At 35.0% G+C, this 13112-nt stretch overlaps 1 protein-coding gene across 1 annotated transcript; it reads right to left on the bottom strand.

The window, feature by feature from the left end:
* Positions 1-4180: 4180 nt before the first annotated feature.
* Positions 4181-4917, bottom strand: LOC138892989 (uncharacterized). Its single transcript, XM_070176751.1, has 2 exons — positions 4798-4917; positions 4181-4750 (listed from the first exon to the last, which is right to left on the bottom strand). Exons 1-2 carry the CDS (start codon positions 4915-4917, stop codon positions 4181-4183), a joined length of 690 nt encoding a protein of 229 aa, XP_070032852.1.
* Positions 4918-13112: the final 8195 nt, after the last annotated feature.

Below are 13112 nucleotides of genomic sequence, written 5' to 3'. Positions count from 1 at the left end.
ACCTTCAGCTGAGCATTGTATTCTGCCAAGGGACCACGGGGACCTGGTTCTCTACCTATCTGAGTAGGCTGACCATCAATCAGATCACCAAGAATCTCCCCCAAGTTTCTCCTCATCAAGAACAAACTCAGTACCATGCACATATAACATCAGAGTATCACATACAATATAGAAGTTTTTTTACTTCTTCTTCATAACTTTTGGACTTGGAGGAACAAAGAGGTGATTCTATTTTTGGAACTCAACAATGTCAAGAAGCTCCTCCATTTTGCAGCAATATATGAGTCAAACACTCTGCCTAACAATACTTTTTGAGACTTCAGAGTCTTCTTCCTCTCTAAACCCGATAGCTCAACCTTTTGCTTCTATAAAGAATGAGGTTCCTCACTCACACTTCCCTTTCTTATCCTGAGCAGTCAGATCTCCCTCTTTTTCTTCTCAATCTGTTCACCCTTATCATGTATTGCATCTTTCTCAACCGACTTTCTTTTCTCCATTTTGCTCTTCTTTTTTTGAATTCTTTCTCACAAGTGAAGATTTTTCCACGTCATTCTCTCTTCCACATTTACCACATCAGTAGGTTACACCACTTCATCATCAATCAGCCTACATTTCATCAATCATTTTTACAGGATCAGAGGTTTGTTTAAACACAAAGCTTGAGAGAAAAAGATCATCATCAGAATTAACATCCTGAGAAGGACTTAAGGGACCAGGTCCCTCATTCAGTTCTCCCTTTTCCTACATATTCACCAATTCCTCCATCCTTAAAGGCTTCTACAAACCCATCATCAATTTCAGCCTGACTCTCTAGAATATTAGATCTACCTTGTTCCCTTTCAGTTAAAGTCCCATCAAAATCTACCAAAGACTTCTTGGGGTTTCGATTCAGATAGAGATAGGATTTTGGAAGGTGACACAGTTTGGTTCACTTCCGGCATATTTGGAGAGAAGGATACCTTTTGAGAAAAGGTTGATTTTGGTTTCGAAGAAAATAATCGATTTTGGTTAGGTGTGAGAGAAGAAAATTGGTTTTTTGGGGCAACGGGACAGTTCAGAAAAGGTTTATCATTTTGGACTTCAAAAATTAGGGGAGAGACGGGAATAAATTAATGAAATGACACTTCATCATTTTATAAAGGCCTATAAGTATTGAAGAAACAACTAACTTGAGTAACAGGAACTAGGTTCCTTCACATTGTTTGAAAATTTGAGCAAAAACTCCTAGAAGTGCAATATCACTCATACTTGTTCTCTACTGAAACTACCATGAGTGTATACCTGTAACGGTATAGAATTCAGTTAGATGCCGCCAAAAAAATACTTTTTAGCATTGCACATTTTCTTCTTTACATAGCCAATCATCGAGGAACCAGGTCCTTAGTTAAGCTTGATCAACCCCAACTCCAGATGATCTCTTTCAAAGTGTTCTCAGCTCAGTTTTTTAGTGAAGATATATGCTACCTAATCCACTATCTTGCAAACATTCATACAAATAAGCCCTTTTTCAATATTGTCCCTCAAAAAGTAATATCGCACGTCAATGTGCTTTGTCCTCTTGTATTGTTACGGGTTCTTTGCCATGTTTAGAGAACTTATTTTATCACACAATAATGGCACACAATCTGTAAACACACACAAATCTTCTAGTTGTTGCTTGATCCATAATAGTTGAGCACAATAATAAGCAACATCCACATATTCAACTTTAATAGTAGAAAGAGCCACGATGTTTTGTTTCTTTGTACCCCAAGAGATCAAGTATGGCCTAGAAAATATGTCATTATAGATGTGCTCTTTCTATCTACCAGATATCCAACATAATCGGCATCAGCATATTCAACCAAGTCAAAATTATCTCCTGAAAGATAGAAGAGGACCAGGTCCTATGTTTCCTTAGGATACCTCAAAATGCTTCTGGCGGCCTTTAAGTGAGTTTCTTTTGGGCTTTGATTGGAACCTAGCACACAACCCAACACCAAAAACAATATCAAGTTTATTGATAGTTAAGTATAGAAGAGATCCAATGATACCCCTATACATAGTTTCATTGAGAGGAGAACAAGGTTCGTCCATGCGAGAAGTGATGGTAATAGGTGTATCAATAGTCTTAGCATTCTCCATCTCAAATCTTTTCAGCAGCTCTTTGAAGTTCTTATGTTGATGATCATAATGCCTTTTGAGGTTTGCTTTATTTCTTATTGTGATTCCAAATTCATCAAGTTTGTTTTGGAACACCCACATGGTTCCATTCATTGTTCTGTCTGAAGGCCTAGGGGCCAGGTGCCACACTTTGTTCCTCTCAAACTGATGGAGTTCTTCTTGCACAACAACTATCTAGTTAGCATCTTTCAATGCTTCTTTGATTTTCTTATGCTCGATTTGAGATAAGAAGGCTAAGAGGCAAACGTATTCCTTGTCTTAGATCTAGTTTGAATACTAGAGTCTAAGGATATGATCACATTTTGAAAGGGATGTGAACTTTTTTGCTTCCAGTTGGATATTTGAACTTCAGAATTTGAAGGACCAGGTTCCTCCATATTTGAAACGTCATTGACATCAACAGAATTATGACTTCCACTCATTTGTTCTGTATCAGGAGTCCGTGATGCAGCATCAATAATCCTATGCTCAGCTTCAGTTAAGGTTATAGAAGGACTAGGTTCCTCTGTTCCTTCTAGAGATTCTGCTACATCTTCTTTGTCGCTCTTCATGGGTTTTCTCCCACTGAGCAATTCATAGGGAGGCTTCTCGAGTAGGGACCCGATAATGCACTTGTTAATTAAGTAGCAGTCAGTGTTGACTGCTTCAGCCCATGAACCAAATCCTCCATAACCAACTTGTTCAGCAAATAAAAACTCGCATGCCCCAGTCATTTGTGACATAACTCAGCATCATCATCAATATCACTTAGGCATGTTAGATCACCACTATTTAGTGAATCAAGGTCTGCAACATAGATGTTCTTTAACCTTTTGGCTATCAGCATCACTTCACCAGTTTTGAGATTGGTGACAGTGCAAGATTTGGAGAAGAACATCATTTCATTTTCCCTTATCACAGATTTGAGACACACTCAACAAGCTATATTTTAAGCCATTCACATTGTACACATTTTTAATTGCATGGGAGAGAATATTGCCAATATTTCCAACACTAAGAATATAGTCATTCTTGCCATTTTCAAAGGACACACTCCCACCTTGGAAGGCTTTGGAAGGCCTAGAGTCCATTATTCCAGTCATATGCTTAGAGCAACCTTTATCTATGTACCATTTTTTGATTACTACCTCTCACTCCAGCCTACACATGAAATCACTGATTAGACTTAGGAACCCAAGCCAGCTTGGGTCCCTTATAATGATAGAACGAGCGGATCAAACCTCTTTTCGCCCATGCAAGCAACATATATTTTCCTCTTAGAGGGCCGGGATCCTCAACAATATGCTTCTTTTCAACAAAAACTTTGTTTTTCTGTAGAGACTGAATTTTAACTTTACAAGAGTCCCTGTAATGACCAGTTTTATCACAGTGAGTACACAACCAATTATCAACCACAGTTACATGATTTCTATGGGGATTATATGAGGTTTTAGCCTTTTGGAACCCAATTCCTTGCATGTTTCCACCATTACTCTTGTGCATAGACGTTATTACATCAGAGGACTGTGTCTGTTTAAGTGACTTATCAAGATCACTTTTAACCCTTTTCAAATCCTCCTGAAGTTGTCTATTCTTTTCAAGCTCAATAACAAGACTTGTTTTAACTTTTTTAAGCTCGCTCTCAAGCTCAAGTTGAGTCTCACTAGCCACTTCTTTAACCTTAGGGGTGTCCATCCATTGTTTCATTTGGTTTTTCAACAATTTATTTTCTCTAGTTACTTCTTCCATCTGTTCCTTCAAGTCTACAATAGTATCTACCATATCATCCCTCTCTTGTTCTATGTCACCAATTTCTTCAATTAGAGCATTTTGCTCATTAATGAGCCTATGATAGGCATCAATCAACACATACCTCATCTTCCTCCTTGTCCTCGTCATCATCAGATTTAGATATGAGTGTAAAGATTGACTCATATTCTGACGATTAATTATCAACAACCATCATAGATGTATCTTCTTGGTCATCTTCACCTTCAGGATCACTAGAGGAATCTCCCTGGGCAACTAGACCTTGAACCTATATGTTGTCAACAACATCTTTTCTTTTGAACTTCCTGCCAGGGACCTGGTTTCTCTTAGCCACCTTATCAGTATTGGTTTTGTAATGATCTTGCTTATGAAGATGACAGTCTTTAATGAAGTGTCCAGACTTTCCACACTTATGACAACAATAACTTCCTTTGAAATTCCTGATGGAACTTCCTTTCTTTGGAATCCATCTATTTCTTCGAATAATCTTTTGGAATCTTCGAGTGAGATACACTATGTCGGATTCATTACTACTTGAGTCGTTGTTGACAACCTTGAGAACCAGGTTCTTCTCTTTCTTGGGCTCTCTTCTTTCAAGATCTTTCTTTCTTTTCATCTCATAGGTTTTGGGATTTCCAATGAGTTCATCAATGATCAGCTTCTGCAGATCCTTGGCTTCAATGATAACATTCATTTTACTTTCCTTAGAACCTGGTAAAGCACTGAGTATTTTCTGGACTAGCTTGTTTCTTGGGATGACTTCTCCAAGGGAGTGAAGCTCATTGATAATGGAGGTGAAACGTGTGTGCATATCCTGAATAGACTCATCCTCCTTCATCTTGAAAAGCTCATACTCAGAAGCATATCAATTTTGGATTGCTTAACCTGAGTAGTTCCCTCATGGGTAGTTTGAAAAGCTTCCCATATCTCCTTAGCAGACTGACAAGCTGAGATGCAGTTGTATTCATCTGGTCTGATGCCACAAACAAGAATCTTCTTTGCCATGAAATTATTCTCAATAGCCTTTCGATAAGCATCGTTGTACTCTTTTCTTATTTTTGGGACTGTAAGTGTTCCCTCACCAACAATTTATGGGAACAAAAGGTCCATCGTAGATTACATCCCATAACTCTGAGCCCTCAGACATGGTGAAGTCATGAATTATTATTTTTCACCAACCATAGTATTGACCATTGAATCTTGGTGGTTTTTAGGTCGATTGTCCTTTTTCAAAGTTTGGTGGAGCAGCCATGTAGATCCTTTCTAGGTGTTAACCTTTTAAAAAGAACCTGCTTTGATACCAATTAATAAAAACTAAGAGTCCACTAAACTTTATAGAGAACCAAATTATCTATCAGTTCCCACAGTAAATAACAGATTTTATAAAACCAAATAATATAGGGAACCGGGTTCTCTATCTGTTCCTACAAGTAGGAAGTAAATAAAAAACACGCGATATTTACGTGAAAAACTCCTTGCTCAAGGGATTAAAAACCACAACATATCCTAGTAGGATTTCAACTCCACTAAACCGAGCAAACTTCATATTATAACCTATTGCAATATAGGAATTAAGCTCTTAATCTTTCACCCCTTACAATAACTTTATTGTAAGCTCTTTGCAAAAACTCTATTACAAAGCAACAAACATTGACTAACTCTGGTCAAGAAACTAAACCAAACAATGGTTGAAATTTGTCCTACAAAGATACTTCTTGAAAATAGTGTAGGATTACAAATGAAGAATAAAAGGACAAAGACTCAACAAACCTAAGGACTTAAGATATCTTCAATCTCCAGATCCGGTCGTTGAGGTTGTAGTAGCTTTGTTCTTAAGAGAGGTGCTGGCTAGCACTTGAGAGAAAATAATTTTTGGATTTGCAAGTGTTTAATGAAATCCCTTGCCTCATATTGATAATATATTTGTGAGGTCATCAAAGATGATGCAAGTGAGTGTCTATTACACTGCATGCTTCAACAGTGTTGTTGTACTGTTGCGTGTATAGTGCAGCAGCTTTAACAGCTGTTAGAGTTGGCTTGTACTGTGACCGAATGAACTGATCCCTATCCGTTCCCGCTATTGTTCCCTTATCTGATTTCATTGAGAATAGAACTACACATCTGACGAGTTACTTTGAATACAAGGAAACTAACTGTATCAGGTTCCTTATCTGGTTCTCTCATGAAGTTTGTCAAATTATCAAAACAAAAGACACATAACTTATCACTAATTGTACCTCCTTTTGACATCTAATTTTAGAAATGTTACTAGACGTCCTTGAACTACTAATATATTCGCATATAATATAGTCTCTGAAATATGATGCGAAGCAATTAATAAAGTCCTCAAATTTCTATCTGTCCAGAATTGGCAACCCGTTCTGCTAAAACTACCAAGTTAGTTTCCAAATCTGACAGGTGTTGTGGTTGCAAAGTTGGAGATGAAGTTAATTAAACTTTATTTAGTTAAGCATTTTTGTTTATATATTTCTGAAAACACCTTTTAGCGTATTAATAGCTTCAAGGACGAGCTATTTTACACATGATATATTGACATTTTGTTTTTTGGTAAATAAAAACTTTATTAATTGGAATTATGTACAACTCTACAAACAAAAAAAATGGACAGGAGACCCCAATTCTCAGGATAATACACTACTCCTAAACTTCTTGAACTACCTGGAGCACTAAGGGGTCATTTCGTACGCGGACTAAATAGCAATTCAAACTTCTTAATCTTCTCTCTAGCTTACTGTCCTGCTATTTCTACAAAATATGTCTGTACTAACAATCATATAATATCATATCATATCATTCTAAAAGTGGAAGCCCTAATAGCTAAAGTTAGATTACCAAAATGTCCATGAAAAATTGAGTTACAACTTTGTCCCTCAATTAAATACAGCTTTACATAAAGAATTTGTACAAAAATATAAACTTACATTCTATAAAAAATAAAAAGATAAAATATTTCATAATAAATAGTAACAATTAATCAATAATGGTGTTGAGTCTCTTCAATTAGCTGCCATGCATGTATCTATCAGAGATAACTTTTTCCGCTCTATACAACCACAAATCTAGTGTCACAAGTGCACGAGCGACTAGAATAAACAGATAATGGTCTGAATTAAAGTAAAAATGTCTGAAAAGAAATAAACAGTTAGGATAAGATAGAAGGGGATTTCAGGGTTGCGAACGCCGAGCAGTTGTACCTCAAGTCTCTGTCCAATAGTCAACCCGAGCAATCTACTGACCGCCATTGGGACCGACTCCAAAATCTGCATAAGAAGTGCAAAGTGTAGTATGAGTACAACCGACCCTAAGTACTTTGTAAGTGTCGAGCCTAACCTCGACGATGTAGTGACGAGGCTAAGGCGGGTCACTTACAATAACTTGTACGCAGTATAATAATAATGACAGGAAAGGAATACAAGAAAATAAGGCACTTAACTCATGAAAATAAACTCGATCCTCAAAATCAGTAAAACCAGAAATACCAATCCTCAGAATCTCGTACAAAGACACCGAAGCCAAAACACTACAACAAGGAATGCAAAACACACAAATCGTTATGGCGTGTAACCTGATCCGACCATACAAACGCGATCCTCCCTTATTTCACCATATCAATAACAATAATAACAAGTAAAATCTGTTGCGGCGCGCAACCCGATCCTACCATATAATCAGAATCAATATCATAATCCTCCCTTATTTTACCATATCAATCCTCCCTTATTCCACCTATTGCGGCGCGCAATCTGATCTCACCATATCAATATCAATCCTCTCTTATTCCACCTATTGCGGCGTGCAACCCGATCCATAAATAAAAATCAATAAATGTAATAAATTTCGCAACTCAATTCACAAGAAGCTCTACGAATAAGGAATATGAAAGCAAAGCCGTAAAGGAATCTCGTACCAAATCAAGAAGTGCTACAATTTATACTAAGCAACAAGACAAGCCGATTATATGATAGTTAAAGTGTACAAGTAAGGTAATTAAGGCAAGTAGCAATTAATCATGAAAGCATAGGATAAACTAACATTTTAATACGAGAAAATAAATGACAAGTATCAAATTAAGGCATAGGAAGCAATCAAATCATGTAACAGTTAAGACATGGAATGAAATAATTAATGACATGTGGCAAAGCATGAAAATAAGTATTTTGACGACGTATATACACTTGTCACCTCGCATATACGCCGCTACACTTGTAATTCACATGGCACATAACTCAAGGGTTCCTAATTCCCTCAAATAAAGGTTAGACACAATATTTGCCTCGCTCCGCAAGCAAATCAAAGCTCTACTGGGGCCTTTCCTCTAAAATCCGCCTCCAAACCAATCGAATCTAACCAAAATTGACTCAACAACATTAAATAATGTTAGGAAAATCAATTACAAAGATAAGATCTTTACATCTTTTCCAAAAAGTCAACAAAGGTCAACCCTGGCCCATTTGGTCAAAATCTGAGATTCAGACCAAAACTCATTTACCCATTCACCCCCAAGCCCGAGTATGTAATTAGTTTCAAAATCCTACCTCAATTTGAGGTATAAATCGCAAATATACAAAAATTTCTAATTTCTACTATGAAAATCCTATATTTGATGTTGAAAACTTATGAAATGTAATTGGTAATTGAAAAGAAATAGATTGAAGTTAATTATCAATGAATTTAGGAAGAAAACTTGGAGCTAAATCCCGTTTTCTAAAGTTTAGAGTTGAAAGTTTGAAAGAAAAGAGCTAAATCCCGTTTTCTCAACTATTGTCGAGGCGCAAATGTCGCAATTGCGAACCCCGCAAATGTGAAAAAGTCCTCGCAAATGCGAAGAATTCACATCTCTGCTGCCATCGCAAATGCGATGATTTTATTCGCAAATGCAAACTGGGACTTACCGTAAATACAACCAACGTGATCACAAATACAAACCAGCTCCCCTCAGCACCGCATCGCAAATGCGAAATATTTGTTCACAAATGCGAACCTAACATTATCACAAATGCGACACCAAACTTACAAATGCGAGAACCCTAGTCCCCAGCCCATGCTCGCAAATGCGATGAGGTGATCGTAAAAACAAGGCTCACATTTGCGAGCCAGACCTCGCAAATGCGAAATCTACAGTCCAGCACCATAAACAAAAATGCATCAGTTATTCTTCTAAGTCCAAAATCACTTTGTAGCCTATTTGAAATTCACTCGACCCCATCGGGCTCTAAACCAAATATGCACACAAGTCCAAAAATATCATATGAACTCGCTCGCGCGATCGAAACATAAAAATAACACCTAGAACCATGAATTGGACACCAAATCGAATGAAATTTTCAATGAAACTTAAGAACTTTCAATTTTACAACCGAACATCCGAATCACGTCAAATCAACTCCGTTTTACACCAAACTTTTCAGACAAGTTATAAATACTGAAACGAATCTATACCAAGTTCTGGAACAAAACATCGAGCCCGGTAGCAACAAAGTCAACTCATGGTCCACTTAGGAATTCTTTAAGCCTTTAAATTCCTAGTTTTCAAAAAATTACGTTAGAGCAAGCAAGGGACTTTCGAATTTGATTCCGGACATACGCTCAAGTCCTATATCACAATACGGACCAACCGGGACCGTCAAAACACCGGTATGTTTGCCCAAAATGTTGTCCGTAGTAAACTCAAATGAATTTTAAGGCACGATTCTACATTTTCGACAAATTTTCTCATAAAAACTTTTTGGGATGAGAACACTGATTGTACACGCTAATCGAGGAAGGTTAAACAGAGTTATTTGAGGTTTCGGAACACAAAAATAAAAAGTTAAACTATAAATGACCTATCGGATCATCACAAAAGTCCACATGAATTGATATATTTTTATGAGCTACTCATTCAATATGTCCATGCCATGAGCACCTTTGAACAAATGCGCCACTCATCCAAACCCAACTAACACTCTATCCAAAAGGAAAGTTTTGCTCATGAGTAACTCCTTTATTATATATTGACTTAGTATGTTTCTATTAATGGTAGAATGTTAAGGTTTAGTCAAATATGAGAAATATCATTTCTTTCTTTAGGATTTGAAGACTGATTAAATATTATTGTCCTTTTCGGGACTCAGTCATGCCCCTGCACAACATTCATATTTTTCTTAGCTTGTTCAAGTATTTTTTATCTACTTTGTGTTCTCAGTTGACGACTTATCTTTATTATGGGGTGACACGAGTTTATGATAAGTGTCTATAATGTGCTTTATTCTTATTTGTGGAGCCGATTATATTCTTTTTATTTAACATCTTTTGTTATATGTCTATGTATTGACCTTTAATATTACAGTATGCAAGTTTACAAAAGTTATTTTCAAATTTAATTTAATTTGGGACTGCATTTTCTTGCAACAATCTTTTCTATGTTATAGTACTTTGCTCTCCTAACCAGTATCATCACAAAGCTTTGCTAATGATAGATTAACTAAGAGGGTAAAAGGGAACATACACAAAATGACCAATTAATATGTTTGCAACTCGTAAATAAAATTATAATAATTGAAAATAACATTTGGCTAACTTAATTTAATTGTTCATTGCAGGTTTGAGACTTTCATATGCAAATAATTAGCCAAAGAATTCGAATTATGTTCATGATATACTTTAAATTCAAATCCTTAGTTAAATTGTAAACTTTTATTACCTAAAACTTTATTACTCATTAATATGGGAAACACGCACACGCGACTAGTCTAAGTATATATCACATACATAGTTTTCTGCTGGCTTTGAAAAGCTCTCAATTTCCTTTCTTGGTCAAACTAGTAATTTAACTGTACTCACTATAACTGTAAAGTCATTAAACTTTACACAGTGAGAAAGTAAACCATATAATTATTTTTTGTTACACTAAAGTAACTGAACTTCACCTAATGTCACCAAACTCCCTGTCTGAAACATGCTTGCTTACATGTGAAGATTTCCAAATCTAATTTTTGAGCTTTTGAAAACTTGAAAAACATAATTTGGAAATCTTCACAAAAAGGCAGTAGTAACTTTTTGACAAAAACTTATCAGACTAACAAATTTTTTTTCCAAACCTCAGAAACTGAGTTTGCAAAACTATTTTTCCGAAAAAAAATAATATTTTTCCAAAAACTCAAAGAGATGCCACCTTTGACCTGTGACTGTAATTTTTTATTTTGCCACCCTTTCATATTGTGGCCTTTCAAGACAGCTACGACCCTTTTCTCTCCTTTGAGCCATTTTCTCTTTGTGAGAATCAGTTGATATGATGATAAGTATAAAAAGCTGTACCCCTTTTTCCTTATCATAGGTTAGCTGTTTGGAATATCTAAAGGGAATTCGAATTGAGTTAGTCATTAAGTGAAGAAGAATAGGCGAATATATTCTGCAAATTCCTTTTCGACTTCGTCCTATTATATCTTCTTCTCTATGTACAGTACGGATACAGTAATGTGCACACCATTTGTACAGCATGTCCATGAGATATCTTCTGAAACTTTCATTTTCCCACATCAAAAAGTTTGATTTACGAAGATCTAGTACAAGGGAATAGATTTACTACATGGGAAAAGATTGAGATTTTTTTTCTTTTTGTCAAAAATCCTCCAACCATCTATGTTTAAAGAAAAGATAATTGAATTATTTAAAAATATAATTAAATAAATAAAAGTGTACTTTATCTAATAGTTTAAATTTTTAGATGAGATAGTCACACGCTCTAATATGATATCAGAGCATGCAGAGTTTAAACTTTAATGACATCCTATTTTACTGCACACAAAGTTAAAGAAAACAAGACTCAGAAACTTATGATTTTAAACATCTGATAACATTTGTGCTGCTAGAATAAATTCTTATTTATGGTAAAATGAAAAGTTATAAAGTTAAATTATATTTAAATTTAGAACGTAACGTTTTTTTAAAATTGACAAAAAAGAAATAGGATAATGGAGGGGTAAATAACGTAGTTTTCTTTTTCTCTAAGGTTTTCCATTTACCTTTTGACCATTATTGGAATAAAATCACCTACTCAACCAAAGGAATACACCATATTATTTACGGTAAAGGTACAAATATACTCTTGTACTTTCAAAAATGATCTAAGAATATCTCTCGTTATATTATTGGGTTATCTATAACCTTGCAGTCATACTTTGGGTTCAAATATACCCCTCATTTAAACGGAGGAACGCGTGTCATCGTCCTGTTGGCCAATTCTAAATATCTCCTAATTAATTAAAAAGACTCATTACCCATACCCGAAAAATATTTTCTAAAACAATATTTTTGTAAAAACTGGAAAAAACTGAATTGTTTTTTACGAAAAACTGAAAAAATCGAAAATATGTTTTTCCAATTTTTAGAAAATTATTGCTTTAAAAAAACTGAAAAATAATTTCTAAAGCAATTTTTTTTGTAAAAACTAAAAAAAAACTGAAAAGCAATTTTCTAAAGCAATATTTTTGTAAAAACTGAAAAAATAAATGTTTTCTTTTTTTTAGTTTTTAGTTAAAACAAATTCAGTTTTTTCCAGTTTTTAATTGCTTTAGAAAATTGCTTTTCAGTTTTTTTAAAAGCATTTTTTTTGTAAAAACTGGAAAAAAAATACTTTCGTTTTTTTCAGTTTTTAATAAAAAAATAATTTAGTTTTTTTCCAGTTTTACAAAAAAAAATTGCTTTAAAAATTATTTTTCGTGTATGGGTAATGGACCTTTTTAATTAATTAGGAGATATTTAGAATTGGCCAACCGGACGATAACACGTGTCCCTCCGTTTAAATGAGGGGTATATTTGAACCCAAAGTATGACTACATGGGTATAGATAACCCAATAGTATAACGAGGGCTATTTTTAAACCATTTTCGAAAGTGAGGAGGTATATTTGGACCTTTGCCGTATTATTTATTACTTCAATTAATTGGGAATATTATATTACAAGTACGGAACTGAAAAAATGAAACCCATTTGTCAATAGCAAAGAATTTATATGGAATAATTTTTCCAGATTGAGGACCATATCTATCTAGATTGTGCTGCTTAAGATGCCAGGTAGATAAGCCAAATGATGCCTTTATGGTGTAATGATCCAAAATGCCTTTGGATATTTACCAACTTGTTCTTTTGTTATACAAAGAAAAACATATATAGCTTTAGTCCCTTATATATAGTTTTTC

Source organism: Nicotiana tomentosiformis, chromosome 5 (genome assembly GCF_000390325.3).
Source record: "Nicotiana tomentosiformis chromosome 5, ASM39032v3, whole genome shotgun sequence".
Lineage (NCBI taxonomy): Eukaryota > Viridiplantae > Streptophyta > Magnoliopsida > Solanales > Solanaceae > Nicotiana > Nicotiana tomentosiformis.
This window is presented reverse-complemented; position numbering and strand designations above follow the sequence as displayed.